The sequence below is a fragment of the Globicephala melas genome, chromosome 2 (assembly GCF_963455315.2).
Source record: "Globicephala melas chromosome 2, mGloMel1.2, whole genome shotgun sequence".
NCBI lineage: Eukaryota > Metazoa > Chordata > Mammalia > Artiodactyla > Delphinidae > Globicephala > Globicephala melas.
This window is the reverse complement of record NC_083315.2, coordinates 164,445,222-164,463,702: the sequence shown is the minus strand read 5'-3', so window position 1 is coordinate 164,463,702 and position 18,481 is coordinate 164,445,222. Positions and strand designations below refer to the sequence as shown.

General features: G+C 38.5%; 1 protein-coding gene across 6 annotated transcripts in view; it reads left to right on the top strand.

The window, feature by feature from the left end:
- The window catches only part of RPS6KA5 (ribosomal protein S6 kinase A5), a 181,345-nt gene extending 163,320 nt beyond the window's left edge, over nucleotides 1-18,025 (top strand). For 5 of the 6 annotated variants that reach the window (XM_030883579.2, XM_030883583.3, XM_060295196.1 and 2 more), the window contains 8 exons: nucleotides 45-170; nucleotides 548-681; nucleotides 1,348-1,441; nucleotides 4,945-5,115; nucleotides 8,488-8,679; nucleotides 13,854-14,013; nucleotides 15,377-15,540; nucleotides 17,164-18,025. In XM_030883579.2, coding sequence (XP_030739439.1) covers nucleotides 45-170; nucleotides 548-681; nucleotides 1,348-1,441; nucleotides 4,945-5,115; nucleotides 8,488-8,679; nucleotides 13,854-14,013; nucleotides 15,377-15,540; nucleotides 17,164-17,403 — 1,281 coding nt within the window. In that variant the 3' untranslated portion in view covers nucleotides 17,404-18,025. The other variant, XM_060295193.1, reaches the window with a different exon arrangement.
- The last annotated feature ends 456 nt before the right edge of the window (nucleotides 18,026-18,481 follow it).

Genomic DNA, 18,481 nt, shown 5'->3' with positions numbered 1-18,481 from the left:
GGAAAATTGCAAATCCTTATTTTTTTACCTTTCTTTTTTTTTAGGGCTATTCCTTTGTTGCTCCTTCTATTCTCTTCAAGCGTAATGCAGCCGTCATAGACCCTCTTCAGTTTCACATGGGAGTCGATCGTCCCGGAGTGACAAATGTGGCAAGGAGTGCAATGATGAAGGTGTAGCCATGTGGTTAATTAAATGACATATTCATGGTTTAAATACCAACACTAATTGACTTTCTCAAGTCAAGTAAATTTAATAGACTTTCCATTTGACTAAAACGTAATTTTAAAAAATGAATAAATGGAAATAGTAAGATTTGCCCTAGAGAATTATTAACATCCATTTGAATGAGCTCGTTTCTTACGATAGAAAGTAATATATTTTAAATAAGTGACATATATGATAGAAATGAGCTAATGATGAATTTTTAGAGATTATAAGTGTATTCCACTCCTATTAACATTAATAATGTTCTGTTACTCAACAATTTTATCTATCCCTGTGTATTACTAATATTTTCTTAAGTGAAATGATGTTGGTTTCTTGTCAGGACTCTCCATTCTATCAACACTATGACCTAGATCTGAAGGACAAACCATTGGGAGAAGGAAGTTTTTCCATCTGTCGAAAGTGCATAAACAAAAAAAGTAACCAAGCGTTTGCGGTCAAAATAATCAGCAAAAGGTATCACATTTCCAGCAGTCTCTCTTATGTATTTGTCCTAGTCAATGGCTTCTATAAATTACTATTTTTATTTAAAAGGAAAATAATGGTATATTATAAGGTTTTCAACCAAGGTTTTAGCCATTCAGCTCATCAGTTGATCCATTATACTTCTAGCTCTGAGAAAGTAATCCATTTTAGACATAAATCATAGTATGATATGCTTTTCAGGTTATTATGAGAAGACTTTCTTGTGGCGCTGTTGTTTAATCAGACTCGCTTAGTGAGTTCAGCAGCTTTTGCCATTCCTGTTAGTTGTATATTTGAAATATTTTGTTCTGCAATTATTTAGTGACCTAGGGGTAGTTTGAGAGCCAGCTAGTTGTTTTGGTAACTGATTATTACCTCCATGATTGTATATTCTTATTACCAAATTTTCAGGCAAGTAGACATCCATTTCTTCATGTGATTAGCTCTTTCCTGACTCAGAAATGATCATTTTTCTCAAGAATAATGCTTTACTTGTTCTGGTGGGTGTATGACTCACTACTTTCAGGGAAGCCTCATTCTGATACTTTGACACTTACCTTCTGAATATACTGTAAATAAAAACAAAATTAGGATTGGGGCAATGCTTCCAAAAACTTGGTGAAGAGGGATGTAGAGACTAACTGTTTCATCTTGCAGGTTGGAAGCCAATACTCAGAAAGAAATAACAGCTCTGAAACTCTGTGAAGGACACCCCAATATCGTGAAATTACATGAAGTTTTTCACGATCAGGTAGTCCACTTTTTTTTCTGTGGATACTAATTCATATTACAGGGTTCTACTTTTCATCAGTTGTGTTGGTGCTGGGTCAAAGTCAGGGATATGGGACATGACCGAGCCACGTGAGAGGGTGAGAAGCCACTCCACGCATGCTTTCACCCATCCCCAAATCAATGCTTCCTCTCACTTCTGCTTCTCTCACTCAGTCGTGGTCGTGTAGGACCTGGAAGGAGGACGGGGGGCTAAAGCCCAGCTCACTGTGCTTACTGCACGTTCAGCTACCACCCCGCGTAGCTTCGTCTCGGTGTACCTCTCAGTACTCAGTCATTTTCAGCCGTCAACTTAACCCTTTAACTTCAAGAGTAGAACTTAGCCTAAAGCCTCATTAATGCAAACTGAAAGAGCAAATAGGAAGCAGAGGGCAAAGATACTCTCTTTCCATCTTCTTATTCCAGGTGACAGATTCTGCTCAGGCCACAGGCCAGGTCATGCTCCCCGCCTTCTACCCCCGGTCCCACTTTCCAGCAGTCCCCTCACACAGGGTTATGTAACGTTAGAGACAGGAGGAACACTGTTTTGTCAGGTCCATGTCTCCTTCCCTGCAGAAATCTCTCCATTACAGTCATCTCTCCTCCTGGGACTGAGCGGGATGGCACAGTCTGACGCAAGACAGCGTGCTGCGCACGAGAGCTGAAACCAGTCCTGGATGTGGTTGGCCCTCACTTTACCAGAGAAGAAACTGAGGTTCAGAAAGGTCATGAGTGTTTTCCCACAGGAAAAAAAAAGTGGGGGGAGGGGTGCATCACGAGACTCGTCCAACCAAGGTCACATAGCACATCAGTGAAAGTCTAGTAGGAAGACTTGGTCTCCGGTTCTGGGCTCTCTCCAGTGTGGTACCGTGACATCCACGTCCTAGGAGAGCGGTGGCCCAGTTCTCTACCACATTGAACCTTCCCAGAGTGCCGTGGCCAAGCATGACACACGGTGGGGAAACCAGGCGGCAGCAGCAGGAGCATCATAACTATAATAACTGCTGCTGTTTATTTTCACATACGTTACGTGGTACAGGTATGGTAGCACTCATTCTACATGTATCATCAAACTCCCGGAAATTAAGTAACCGGGTCTCCCAGTTTATAAGTGGTACTGCTGGAATCTGAACCCATGCAGTCCAACCTCAGAACGAGCACTTAATTAATTACTTTGTTCTACTGCCTTAGAGGAGGCAGACACAAAGCCTGGTTTTCACATCAGGTGAGTGAGCACCCAAAAATGACATCATCTACTTGCATCCTTGGTGCTTATAGTCAGGAAAGGAAGCTCTTTGAAGCAAGGACTCGGGGGGAACTGTTCTCCCTGCTCCTCTGCTGCCTCCACCTCACCGGGCCACTCAACTACAGTGCAGGTAGAGTCCCCTGCCCACTGAGGGTGCTTACAAGGAGCCTAGGTAGTCTCCTGTTGAAGGCGATCCACACATCCATCAAGGGCTTGGTGGATGACCTTGGACACACCCCTCGGTTTTGCAGCTGTGCCCCTAGCTACTTCCCCCGAAAGACTTTCCATCTCTGACCGTCAGGCCACTGTCAGATCTCAGGACCTACATCCCTAATATTTTACTTATGTGACAAATTAACTTTATTATTTGCTATTTTTATATTCAAGAGTTACTAGAATAGAAACCATCTCATGATGTAATCCTATGTATACCAGTATAAATATATTATCATTCTAATATACAGTTGTTGATAGTTTGCGTTGTTTTTTCCATGATGGTGACACAGTTGCCTAGATCATGCCCGAATCCACCATAGTCCTCTTTTCAACTGATGGGTGAAATTGATTGAGGGTGTGTCTCCAGCCTTTGACTGTACAGCAGTGTAGTTTGTGTACCATGATTTGTGCTTTACTACTCTATTAGTTTCCTATTGCTGCTGTTACAAATTACCACAAACCTAAAACAATATGGAGGTATTATCTTACGGTCTGGAGGTCAGATAATCAAAATCAGCCTCGCTGCTGTAAAGTCACGGTGTCAGCAGGGCTGGTTCCTTCTGGAGGTTCTAAGGGACAGCTTATTTACTTCTCTTTTTTAGCTCTGGAGACTGCCCACATTCTTGACTTGTGACCCTTCCATGTTTCGTTCCAGTCTTTTGTTTCCATAGTCCCATCTCATACTGTTGACTCTGGTGGATAATTAAGACAGCCTTCCCATCTCAAGAGCCTTAATCACTTCTGAAAAACCCCTTTACCATATAAGGTAACATCCATAGGTTCTGGGGATTAGGATATGGACATCTTTGGAGGGCCATTATTCAAGCTACTATATATACATTTTTTCACTGTTACCTGCATTTCATTGGTAAGGGTGCTAAAGTTCATAGAGGTAAAGTAACACCCCCAAGGTCATAAGTAAGTAGCAGAACTGGCATTCAGATGCAGGTTTGACTCTAAAACCTATCTCTTAAACCACTATAGGTCTTGCCCCTCATTTTTTTAAAGCTTGCTGGCATATACTTGTAGCAGACCTTTCGATTTGATCTTAATTTGTCTGATGTAGAAACTCAAATTAGCATGGTCTCTAATAGCCTGGGAGCAATTCTCTTGATAAAAGCGTTATTCACCTTCTAGAATTTGCCCACTATGTGCAGGATAATGTCTTTATAATCATCTTTTTAATGAAGCAATTTTCCTGGACTTTGCTAATTCAAAGGGAAGCATACTTTGTTTCGTTTGTTGAGTGACATTGGTGCTATAAGGCATAGCACTTGAATCTGAATATTGATTTGTATCTTTTTTAAACCATTTGTGTTCGTTGGGGAGCTGATGTAATTCCCTTGCTTTTCAATAGCTCCTACATTATTTTCTTTATGGGAATGTATGCAAAACATAGTAAATACATGACTTTTAATACTATTTAATTAAGATAATGCCTTGGGATCAAAAGCAATTATTTTAAAAAAAAAAAAAAGCCCAAAGTGAGTTATGGGTATTTGGCATGGGAATTAACAGGAACACTGAAACTAATCTGTTGAGCCCTAACAGAAGATTTAAAGTGACATCATCCAACCGTGCCTTTTTTAAAAGGTAAATTTGCCATTAAATGTGTGTGTCAGGCCTCCTGGGGGTAGTTGCCCACATTCCATCAGTAATCTATAGTATTTAAAGCAGCCAATTTCACATTATTATCTGTACTAGGTTACACTTTAAGAAGAAAGATATGTACACTTGATAGAGAGGGTTGGAATGGAATTCAAATGAAAGAATTAGTCAAGGAAAGGATATACAAAAATTTCACTGCAGTACTTGAAATTTTCCATTACCAAAATAGAACTCTAAAAAAGTCACATTATCCTTCAACTCTTTCCCCTAAAATATAAGGGTCGCTGTTGACTATTTTAACAAGGGACTATTTAAATTTATTGGTAATAGTTCATAGTCAGGAAATGTTTTATACGTTGATAAGCTTCTACTCCTCTTCGTTAAGGCCCTCCACATTATTCTTCTTTCTTTTCTAGCTTCACACATTTCTAGTGATGGAACTTCTGAACGGGGGAGAGCTATTTGAACGCATTAAGAGAAAGAAACACTTCAGTGAGACAGAAGCCAGCTACATCATGCGGAAGCTTGTTTCAGCTGTAAGCCACATGCATGATGTTGGAGTGGTACACAGAGATTTGAAACCCGAGGTATAAAATTACATGTTTTCTCATATAATGCAATCTAGCATCATTATTAAATATCCCCCAGATATGTGTGGGCTTTTTTTGGGGGGGAGTTGTTTTGATTTTTTATTTTCAGGGCTTTCTGCTAAATAGATACTTGAAAATATCACGTTTCTTGCATTTTTTTCCTTTTCTATTTCAGTCTAACATAAATTTGTCTTTTCGTTCGGTCTTTTTTTTTTTTTTTTTTTTTGCCGGCTGATCATCTTGAGGTTATATTTGTAAGTGTGAGAGCCTTTTATGGAAGAAATACTTTATGCAACAATTGTGGACTAAAAATAGCAATGGAAATTTTGTAGCAGAAAATAATGCCCCTGCTATATGTATACCATTTTAGAGGGATTTTAACAGTGTATTTTGAAAGCTTATCTTTTACTTTTGTAATCAAATTGATTAGCTCATGAATAGCAATGTATGTTGTTGTGTTCTAAATTTTTAAATATAAAGCATTGTCTTTGTTTAATGAGTTATGCCATCCTTACATGTGCTTTTCTTTGCTCATGTACTATAATATTTATAGAACTGTGTAGCAATGTAGAAGTAGCAGCTTTTTATATTTTTTTCTTTCAAAAGGTTAAGAAAGAAGGTTCTAACTCTAGAATGATCCCTTTTTAGTATCAAAAATATGAAAATTCCTCCCTTTTAGAAAATCATTGAAAGAATAATGAAAATTTAAAAACAAAACCCAATAATTTATAAAAGAATAACAATGAATCATCCTCTATCCTATGCAAAATTCTATATATTTACTATCTAAAATAGAATTTCAATTTTAACTACCATGTGATTATAATGCCTTAAGTATATTTAAAATAATAATTTGGTGTTTATTTTTGTATTAGATTACAAAAGAATCTTTCTCAAAAAGCACCATTTTTGCCTTTTATTTAAGTACCTTGGATTATTGGTAGGAAGAGGATGTTTTAAAAATGGAATTCTGTGCCTTCGGATATAATTGAGTCCCAAAATATTTAAGCTTCTATGTACTTTCTGTTACTGTTATTCATATTACTCGTAATTAATCAAAAGTGAATTGTGTTTTATGAACTTGCAACTATGATAGCTACCCCTCTGCTTCCTTCATCACAATTCTCGCTCTCCCACACAACGCCCACTAAAAATATGGCACTCTGTACATTGGAGATTTGCTGTCTATTTTTAAATGTGAAAGCATACCACTTAACTGTTTTTTTTTGATAGACAAGGAACAAGCATGTAATTTTTTTAATTGAAAAGATCTGTTCCATGACTGTCTAGAATTCATTTTCACATGTTTTATTCTTTGATAACTGGCCATCTGTCACCTTATGAGTCTCAAATGATGCAACTGTCCTCTCCAGCGGAATTGAAATTTGCCTTCCTATTTTACTGAGTAAAACGATACTCACATAGCTTAATTCTTATCTGCCATAAAGCTTTTCTTTCAAATAATCATTTGAAAAGAAGAATTGTCTGATTATTAAAGACATTCTACTACCGTTATAGTCCTAAATCAACATATATTTTGGAGACATGAAAATGTGCCTTTGTACTAACACTTTCATAATAAAATAGCTTTCACTTTGACTTTTAAGTGGCAGAGTATATTATTTTCAAGCTAAAAGTTTAATCCCTTTCGCATTGATGTAGCATTTTAAGATCTGACTATATATCTTTTGGTAGATATTTATGTGGTATTCATATTCTGCATAGGCAAGATAATTTCTAGGTGAGAATCAAATAAATTTAGAAGCTGGCTGACATTCTTAGTAAGCTGCTTTGTATTTTTCAAACTGGTCCCCATATTCTTGAAAGATTGAGAAATTTTATCAAATTAGTTTCTGGCAGAACTTGAGACAAGGATAAATGTGGTTTGAATGACTAATTCCTGCCACTTCTGACCATGCACACCCAACTACATTTTGAGAATTGGGAGAGGAGTGAAGAGGGGTGTGCCATGTCTCCTCCATTTCAAGATCTAAGAACAAGGAAGTCCTTAGCTGGTCTTAGTATAGAAGACACTAAAGTCATTTCCAAAGTCTTGTAGGCTCTGGGAGGATAGGCCAGGTGTGCTTCATCCACTGCTCTGTATGTAGCACAGTGCCTTGTGCTGTGGAAGAGTTCAGGGGTCATTTGCTGAGACTTCTCCCAAGTACCCGGTCCATGAACCCCAGCTATGACTTCAGTTGTGGTGAAGCCTTACATTGAATTATATTCACATTTTAATTCCATCACAAATTCAGGATTAGGCATTTTGTATAATAGAAAATTTAAGAAAACTTTTCAGTTAATTTTTTTGCTTCTTTCCTACCACTTCATTCATTTTTAACTTTTGAATGGGGGCCTAGAAGATTTTTCTTCTTTGTATCAGTGAAGCATTCTATGATGTATATTATTTCACTTCAAATAATATTAAAAAGCAAATGGTGTTCCAGAACTGGGGAATAATTTAATGGTCAAAAACGCATAACAGATTTTGTTAGGATGTCTAAAGACAATATAATCAGATTCAATCACTGTGCATACTAGCTTGATGTACTAATAAAAATGTACATAAAAATTTGCCCATCAGTACAGTTAGATTTTTTTAAACAAGTGGTAAATACAAAAGTAATCAGTAAAACCTTAGTGATTGACACGGCTTGGCAAATGATTCAAAATAACAATGTTTTCTGAATAATAGAGGGGTAATATCCATAAGCATCAAAAATGTTCAAGTATTAACTGTTTTGGAAAAAATATTTCTGAAACATATGTCTCCACCATGTATTCTTTAATAGGCTTTACTAGATATGATGTCTAACTGTTTTATTTATGACTTCATTCAATGGACAAATATTTACCAAAGCATCTACTACATGAGAGAGTCATGAATAAGGTAGACGCACAGTTGCTGGCCTCATGGAATTATGGTCTCATGTGGGTGAAGACATTGAACTAATATTGCAGAGCTGATAAGTGCCAGGAAAGAAAAGTAAATGCTAGAAGAAAATATAATAATCTCCATCTTCTGTTTGGTGGCATCTCTAAATGAGGATTAGATGCCTGAGAGCCAGGTTGGAAGGGAGGTTGGTGGAGGAGGTCGAAGACAGACACAAGCAGAAGGGAAAGCATAGACAGAGAAGAGGCATGGTCCCATTGAAAATGTTCCACATGACCTTGTACAAATTGATGTGATACAGAAAAGTATAAAGCAGAGAGTGACAGTACGCTGACATCCAGGTCCCAGACCCACCCTGTCAGACCTTTCTGTATCTGAATCCAGTGTAAATAGATAGACAGGTAATATTGCATAAATGCATCACCAAGTCCCATTACATTTTAATGAGAAGGTAATGAAGTGTTTGTATCTTGCAGAATTTATTGTTCACTGATGAAAATGACAATTTGGAAATTAAAGTAATTGATTTTGGGTTTGCACGCTTAAAGCCACCCGATAATCAGCCTCTGAAGACGCCGTGCTTCACTCTTCACTACGCCGCCCCAGAGCTCTTGAATCACAACGGCTACGATGAGTCCTGTGACCTCTGGAGCCTGGGTGTCATTTTGGTGAGTTCATATGTCAGGCCGTTAAACCCAGTCAGTTCTCTGATGTCCTCTGTATATCTCTCTCTTTGCTGTTTTTCTTAAATTTGTGAGAAAATTGGCAAATTGGTTTCTTTTCTTTTCAGTAAAAGGCCTGACTGAAGACTATTTCCCTTTCTTAAAATTTACATTGGAGAAAATGTAGGAATTTTTATTTTGGTTTATTCTGGAATATTTAAGGCAACTGTGTTTAATGTGAATTACAGTTATGTATATATGTATTTTTAAAGAAGCAGTAGTATATTTTCATAAGATATGCATGTTAGATATAATGTGAAAATAGCTAAGTGACTCATTAATAGAAAAAATATTTTAAAATATATTCTCTGAGATTTTCAGGCTAAAATGTAATTAAGGAATATCACTTAGGATAAATTAACAAATTAATAGAAAAAATTAAAAATATTTATAGTAACTTATAGTAATCGTGGTGAGCATGCTTTTCACAAACTCTCTTTGGATGCCGGGATCAGAAACAGAACATTAAGCTAGAAGAATCTCGGCATGTTTTTTTCTCAAAATAGCTTTACTTTTTCTGCATATAATCTGTAATGCATAATCATAGGGAGAAGTTTTCAGACAACAGAGAAAGATATAAGGAACAAAGTGAGATCACTCGTAATCTCATCATACAGAGATAATATTGTGTAAGCGCTTACTCTCCTCCCATCCCTACCCCCTATTATGTATGCTTTATATCTTTCTACAGATTTCTCTATATATTTGTATATATATTCAGGGTTTTTTTTAACAAATGAGATTATGTTATATATGTAGTTTGATATCTCATTATTTCCTTAGAATAGATTCCTAGGAGAAGGATATATAGATCTTTATTTTGACATATATGCCTGTATTTCCTTCTAGAAGGTTTATCAGATCATGTTCTCATCAACTGTATGTGAATACATTGGATACTATCAATTTCAATTTTAAATTATTTCCTACTGTTATAATTTGCATGCATTTTCTTGATGAGTATTCAGTTTGAGAATCTTTTCGTGTATTTGAACATTTTTATTTTCTCTATTATGAATTGCTGTTTATGAGCTTTGCCAACTTTCCTATGGGGAAATTTTTCTTATGGAAACTTAAAGGTCTATTAAGGATTTTAATTCTTTGTCTGCCATTAATATTGGAAATGTTTTTTCTGGTTTTTCATGTCTTTGAAAACTTTGTAGTAATATGGGGTTTTAATTTTGTTTTTTGAGAGGCTTAAATAGAGAAGTTTTTTTATTTTTATGTTGTAAGATATGTTAGTCTTTTCCTTTGTGGTATCTGGCTTTGATGTCAGATTGTCACTCCACCCCAACCCAAGATTATAAAAATATTCTCTTAAATTTTCCTTTAGAATTATGTTTTATTTTTATACTTATGCACTCCATCTGGGATTTATTTTGGTGTCAGTTTGTTTTCCCCCAATGGAAGCCAGTTGTCCTTGCAGGATGGTTCTTTTATTTTTAAGCTTTATATGGTTTTTATTTCAGCAGTTTTAAGTCATTATTTATAATTTTCAAACTGAAATTACATATTTATGAATATGATTTTTAAATTAAAATAAAAAACTAATTTCTGTAGATTTGAGAGTTTTGTTTGACTTAAACTGATTTCAGTAGCACTCTCCTAAAAAATTCGTCTAAATAAAAAAGAGCCTTTCTTTTTTAGCAATAATATGTTTACCCCTTGTAAAACAGCCCTTACTTAAATACAGGCCAAATATAATTACCATGCTTTTTAAGGTTTGAAAAGACCATCTTAGACATGCAGACAGGTATTCTAGAGCCTCCAAATGCCGTGTCTGTGGAAATAACTTTGTATAATGGCATGGGGAGAAGCCAGGCTTCTCTCTAGATCTAATTGTCAAGTTTTAAACAGGAACAGGGGACAAAGAACAGATTAAATGATACCACAAGAGTACAATCACAACGGCCAGACTGCGGGAAGTTCTGCAGGACAAACGACCGAGTTTCTCCAGCAAATAAATTATGAGAAGAAAATAGCCTGGGAACCTATAGATTAAAAGACACTTAAGAAACAGTGTTTGCATCTTACTTAAATTCTGATTCAAACAAATTCTAATTTCAAATCTATTTATTAAATTCAAACTGTAAATCTAAGTCATACAGATATATTTATACAATGTATATAACACAACTGGAGAAATTTGAATATTGACTGGATATTGGATGATACAAAGGAATTACTGCTAATTGTTTTAGTTGTAATAATAGGTTGTGGTTGTGGTTTTTAAAAATCCTTGCCTTTTAGAGACACGAAATACAGATGAAAAGCATAGTTAGCATCTGCATTAAACTGTCCAAAAAAAAAATAAGAAGAATGCTTTGCAAACTTTTCCATATAAATGAGTGCATATCTCCAGAGGATCTAGATACAAAGCCTGAGCTATCCCATAGTAAGCACAAAATTTTCTGGGGGGGTCGTCTGGTTTGCCTTAGAAATCTATGGCCCTTTTACATGTTGCATCTAATACACATGAATATGGATACTTTAATATGAAAATAATTTATGTTACCCCCATTGGGTAAAACAAATACTTCAGGAAGATGCATCACATCATACCATGCAGCTTTGATTACAACTCAGTCTACGTCATGTATGTGCAGTTCACGGGAAATTCACAGGACTTTAATTAAAATAGAGTTTACACAGTGTCTTAAGTCTGCTCGGGGCCACCATAATGAAACACTGCAGACTGGGTGACTTAAACAACAGAAATTTATTTCACAGTTCTGGAGGCTGGGAGGTCCAATATCAAGGTGCCATAAGGTTGGTATCTGGTGAGGGCTTTCGCCTTTGGTTGCAAACAGCCATCTGTTCACTGTGTCCTCACATGGCCTCTCTTCAGTGCATGCGCTTAGAGAGAGAGAGAGAGAGTCAGCTCCCTGGTGTCTCTTTTTGTAAGGACACTAATACTATTGGATGAGGACTGCACCCTCATGACCTCATTACCTTTACTTCCATAAAGTTTCTACCTGCAAATACACTCACATTGGGGGTTGGCTCTTTGGCATATGAATTTTAAGGCACACAATGATTCAGAGCTTAACAGACAGTATTTAGAAAACGTAGGATAGGATTATATACTATCCCATAGGAATATATAGCATACCCACAGGATGGAATATAATAACATTTAAAACATATTTCTTCCAAGAGATTTATTCAGGATTTCTTATTTTTTCAATTTCTTCCCCAAATTTTATTGTGAAAATTTCAAACCTAGAGAAAATTTGGGAGAATAACACTGTGAACATTTAAACATGTTGCCACATTTACTTTTCCTTTCTCCCTAATTCCCTCTTGTGTGTGTATACATACATATATATACACACATATATAGAAAGAGATGTATATCTTTATGTATATAGATACTTTCTTATCACACCATTTGCAAACAGTTTGCAGATACAGAATTATTCTTAACAGAAGTTGATTCCTGGATAATCAACTAAACTGTAAGATCTTGGAGTTGAGAGGAGCCCTAAAGTTTGTTTAATTCTAACTCTTCCAGAAAAGGGATCTTTTCTACAAAGTCCCTGTCACCAGTCTCCTTTAAAGATTTCCAAAGACAGAGAATTAGTTTTTCCACGCAAAAGCCTGTTGAATTATTACACATGAGAGCGAGAAAACTGTAATATGAAGGATATTTTCTTGTACTTAGCCACAAATGTATCTGTTAGGAAGTGGGGTAAGATAAGAAGCCGAGCAGATTTTGGAAAACTACTTGGCAGTATCTACCAAACATACACAGACCAAATGACCCAGCAGTTCCAATCTCAAGGATACAGTCCACAGAAACGTGTATTTTTATGTACCGAAAGACACGTACAAGAAGATATATAGCAGCATGTTTCAAAATGCCCCAAACTGGAAACAGGTCAAAATCTTCCTCAACAATAGAAAGATATTTTAGTCTGGATTCCCCAGAAAGCAGAACCTGACGTTAAAGCTTATGTTTTGTCATGTACCTAAGGACCATAATCCCAGGGAGGCAGGGAAAGAGGGAGAGCAGAGGGTGCACCACTGAGTTGCCACCTACTGTTACCAAGTGGAGCTGATCCCTTGAGTTCGTGGAACCAAGACCTCTCACTGAGCAGACCCTAAGGCTGCAGGAACAGGAAACGTGAATTCCACAAGTGGGTCGTGTGCCCGTAGAATCTAGATATGGGGGACCCAGCACCAGTGGATCAGCCATTGGTTCAGCACAGTCCTAAAGGACAGCACCCCAACCCCACAGGGTATTGTCCTGAGCTGGTGTCTTCACTGAGCTTTTCATGTTCTAACAGGCCAGCTGCACCCAAGTGAAAGAATGCCAACCCACCTGACAAGTAGGCCAAATTTCCTTTCTTCCTTCATCAGTTGATCATCGGGAGCCCCCCTCAGTGAGGCCACAGGTGTGAGTTAAGGAAGAAGCATTGGTGCAACAGAGAGAGGTGATGGGCACCTGTGCGTGTAATTGGCCGTGTCTTCTGGGCCTCCTCGGGGGATTCCGAGTGCCGTGTCCACAGCACAGCGACTGCTGCTGCAGCTTTACGAATCAGTGCATCTGCTGGTCCCAGCACACAGCTTTGTTCGAGCTTCAAAGAGCCATTTCAGCTGACTACTCGTACTGGCTCCAGGTGTCCCTGCCAGGATGTTGGATCCTGAGCCTCAGACAAGTGTTTCCATGGCAATAATTTCTTCTCCGTCAGCCAGGTCTTATGTTCCACACACCCACTCCAGCTCAGCGTCTTCAGGCTCCATTCTCATGTGTGTCCCCTGATCCCTGCTGGGCCATTTTAGCCAGGGCCTGCAATGCCTTTGGCATGTACACACCAACCTGTCAACATTAATACCATCTTTTGAGATGGTTAGAGTATCCCTTTTTTATTCTTCTTATCTGAATACAGTTATCAAAATGGCTTTAAATCTTGATATCATACTAAGCCATTCCTTTTTATAGACAAGTCTGAAATGTGTTGGTTGTTTCAGTGATTGAAGCCATGTAATCTTTTAAATGCAGTAATGCTAAGTGTAATATCTAGGAAATTACGCTAAGTTGGTCATGAAATTACCAGAGTGGCTTTGATGGTGATTTTGGCAGACATTCTGTTTTGCTCCTTTTTTTTTCTTGATAGTATACAATGTTGTCAGGGCAAGTTCCATTCCAATCTCATGACAAAAGCTTGACGTGCACCAGTGCGGTGGAAATCATGAAGAAAATTAAAAAGGGAGATTTCTCCTTTGAAGGAGAAGCCTGGAGGAATGTATCCCAAGAGGCTAAAGATTTGATCCAAGGTAAGAATCTAATGGAAAATTTCATATTTTATATGATGTGTAGTGACTGAAGTGGAATCATACCCATGACATATATTTGTTTGTGAATTACTCAAGGAGTCCCTGTGTGTTCTAAAAGGTTTCAGGCTACTCTATTCAGCCTTATTTTCTTCTCAGAACACTCTCCCTCACTAATCTTATCCACATTCACTACGTGCACTAGCACTTGGATCCACCAGCATCTCAGTCTCACACCTTCAAAAGGAACCTCTTCCTTTTTACTCTCCTTTCCCCCAAGCATGTGCCTCCTCCTTTCCCCCTCCTTTTACATGGCCACGAAGCCAGATCACCAGGACGGGACCCAGCATCACCCTAGATGCCCGCAACCTCCCTCGCCTTCCGCAGCCAGGCACCCGGTCCTGCGGGCGCAGCATCCCTCCCAGCCACCCCTCCTCCCCATTCACATGGCTGTCACCTTAGTTCTTGTCATCGTCTGTCTCCTAAAATCCACAACATGCTTTCAACTTGTCTCACTTCCTTTCACTTTACGTGTCATCCATCGGCACAGTGACCTTCCTAATAGCCAAATGCAGTCATGCCTCTTTTCTGTTAAAAATCCTTCAGACAGTCCCCGTGAGCTTCAGGTCAAACTCCATAGTGCAGCCTTCACAATTCAAAGCCCTTCACAGCCTGGCCCTGCCTGCCTCTGCTTCCTGTCACCTTCGCTCCACCATCCTCGAACACTTGAATTCCTCAAATGTGCTGAGCGCTCGGATTCTGCTCCCCTTTACACGTGCTATTCCTAATCCCTGAAGAAGGGCACCCTTCTTCATCAAACCCACTACGGCTCATCCCCCAGGACTCGTCTCCTGGGAGCCTTCCAGGATGCCCGCACTCCCTAGGCTGAGTCTTTCCCCTGGGCCTGCCGTGCGTGTGGCTCGTGCTACAGCACTTGTCCTGTAATGTGATGAGACCTGGGTTTTGTCTGTGTGCCTCCCCGCAGCTCTTCTCTGAGTGTCCATCTCCATACCTCCACATTCCCTGTACATGAATGAAGTAAATCTCGGTACTCTTTGTTTTGGGGGAGTTTGCCTGGTCACTAGTGGGAGTCCTTGTTTTAGGTGGTTATTTTCTCCTGATTGGAAAGCCAGCTAGCCTACAGCCTCCAGATATAGGCTACTGTGGGCTTTATTATTAGCATCCGGTATTCACTAGGGGATTTAAATGTACATGAAAATGTACGTAATTATCTTTGTAGGAGGTTGACGCCTTTCAGAAACCATCATGTCTTGTGAACATAATTGAGATCTATGTCTGAGGTTGACTTTAAACTATGTTTGAAATGACAAATCATAAAATAAAAATATCTTATTTATTCCCACAGGACTTCTCACAGTCGATCCAAATAAAAGACTTAAAATGTCTGGCTTGAGATACAATGAATGGCTTCAAGATGGCAGTCAGCTATCCTCAAACCCTCTGATGACTCCAGACATTCTAGGGTCTTCAGGAGCTGCTGTGCACACCTGTGTGAAAGCAACCTTCCATGTAAGGCTCTGGGCTCTGCACTTGTAGGGCGGTTTGGAAAGGGATCAGATAGATGTTCTTACTCTATAATCTATTGCTAAGAGACACCCTCTTAGCAATACAATTTTTAAAATGGGTTCTTTTAATTTTAGATATGCTTTTATAAATCGCTTCATGATATAAACACATTTATAAACAGAAAGTGCATGGGGACCAGAGTCACTGCTAACCCACAAAATATTTATTTGACATTTAGAATGAGTTTGCAAGATGAGGCAGTAGTCTGATATTTGAATAGTTGAAATTTTTGACTTGGTAAGGAAAACAATATGCATACTATTAGAACTTTAAAAAAAATTTTGTTTTATTGAAGTATAGTTGATTTACAATGTTATGTTAATTTCTTCTGTACAGCAAAGCTATTCAGTTATACATATATATACACTTTCGTTTTCATATTCTTTTCAATTATGGTTTATCACAGGATATTGAATCTAGTTCCCTGTGCTATACAGTAGGACCTTGTTGTTTATCCATTCTATATATAACAGTTTGCATCTGTTAATCCCAAACTCCCCATACATCCCTCCCCCACCCCTTTTCCCCCTTGGCAACCACAAGTCTATATTAGAACACTTTTTCTCTCAAATAAGCTAAATGACTGTCTGTAAAAGCTATAAATAGGCATTAGGAACTAAGGCACATGTGAAGGTCCATTCATTCAAAAATCATTTTGTGCATAATATGTTCTAGAGACTGTGAGGGATAAGAAGTAAATTAATTGGTATTAAGTAAAGACTGTATACTTGAAAGGCTGAGACTGCGTAGCAATAACTGTAGATTCTGCACATTCGTGCCAAGCAGATGCAAATACATTAAGGATAAGGAGCCAATGAGTTAGAGAGAAATTAAATTACTTCTGAAAGGATTATCTTGAGAAAGGAGACAGGATAGCATTTCCTCTTCAGCTGCAGAAATGGATTAAAATATTAATAAACTGGGATCTGGTGAGGTGTGAAGAGATGAACTGCAAGCATTTGAGGCAGGTGATCCAAATCTTCTCAGTGACATATGATGTAAGGTTGTCACTCAGCAATGCCTAAGCTTGAATCTAAGAAAAGTAAAGACAGGCTGCTGTGAGGAGGAAGCCAGGCTGAGGTTTATAGAGCTAATCTTCTCTGCATATATTGTGTCCAAGATGTACCCAGATTGCATTGACGTGGGAGTGGAGATCAGGGGCTCTGTGTTGGGACTTTGTGGTTGGAATTTTAAATCTCAGACACAGAACTAGTCAAAGTGGTGGAGAGAGGTGAGTTAGATTGCTGACATTCTTCAAGAATTTCCAGTCCGTCGGTGGTTTTTTAATTGAGAGGTAGCCCTGCCCTCTTCAAAAGATTTATTAGGATTGTGACTCTTGGACGCCCTAACAGGTGGATTTAAACAGAGCCCTCAGAAACTCTTTCCCATGAGCTTCTGTACCCTGCCCGGAGTTTTGGATACAGTGGTGTTAAGGACCATGTTCCCAGAACAACTTGAAGCTGTGGTTGCCAAGCTTGCCAAACGCAAGTTCTCTATAAGTCATGACGTCCAGGAAGACTTCAGTCCTTTTACCTTCACGGGGGTTCCCCTTGTTTTCTCCCCTAGGCCTTTAACAAATACAAGAGAGAGGGGTTTTGCCTTCAGAATGTTGATAAGGCCCCTTTGGCGAAGAGAAGGAAAATGAAGAAGACCAGCACCAGTACCGAGACGCGCAGCAGCTCCAGTGAAAGCTCTCACTCTTCTTCCTCCCATTCTCATGGCAAAAGGACACCCACAAAGACATTGCAGCCCAGCAATCCTGCCGACAGCAATAACCCAGAGACCCTCTTCCAGTTCTCAGACTGAGCAGCATAGGAACGGTAGGCGCATAACGGGTGATCCATTGTCCCTTCTGCTCCCTCATCGTGCGCCTGCGGCCAGGTTCTGTGCTTTGAAAAACGTGTCCCATTGGTCTCCTTGGAATCTGCCTCGCAGGGAATTTTTTCAGGAAAACCCAATTGGTTATCCTCATCCAAAAGCACTGGACAGAGAATGTTACTGTGAATAGACCACATGTCATACTGTTTAGTGACCTAGCATGGTGCCAACAGGACTGTTTTTGAAAGAGCAAAGATGTCTGTCAATTTAATTAGGGACTGGTGAGATTTGAGCTGCTGACAAAATAAGTCACAGGTTCTTCAGATGTCTGCCAACAAGAGTTCCTCGTACTGTGATGAGACCTTTTGCTTCGCCTTGTGGGCATCGTGGGTTTTTAAGAGACTTGCACCCTTTGAACAGTGATTTATCAGCAAAAAAGGTCTGTTTTGAAAAAGAGTCTGTAATGAATTTTATGTGTGGCATATACTTATTTCTTCAGAGAGGATTTTAACTTATTGTTTTTATTTTATGGTTACCTATGACGATAACCTGCTATTATTAATCTTTTTCTAAAAAGTAAAAAAAAAAAAGATATAAGAACTTCAGGTCCCACGCTCTATATTGGGGACCCATCTGAGATGCATGCTAAGCTATGTATGTTTTTAATTTTGCACTGCTCTTTCCTGGCAATTTGTTTTAATGGTTATTGCAAAATATTAAGGTACATGTCTCTGTTTTAAGTAATGTTGCACTTTATAAAAGAATATGAATAAAGCAAGCTATTTCATAAAGTGCACTCTTTAAAGCATATGTACTGTATTTTTGCCTTCCCCCCCCCCCCATTATCTACTTTAAATTTGCCCTCACATCCCCCTTCCACTTCGGATGCAACAAGTAGAAGGGGCCTTGTATAACGTAATCATTAGCCCCAGAGGCACTGATGTGAGGAACACCTAAAGGGAAATCTATTAAACACTGTGCTTATTTGTACACTGTGCTGTGCTGCGGTGAGGCTTTTCCTCCTGTAGTCAGATATTATGTACATAATACTTTAGAATTATAACTA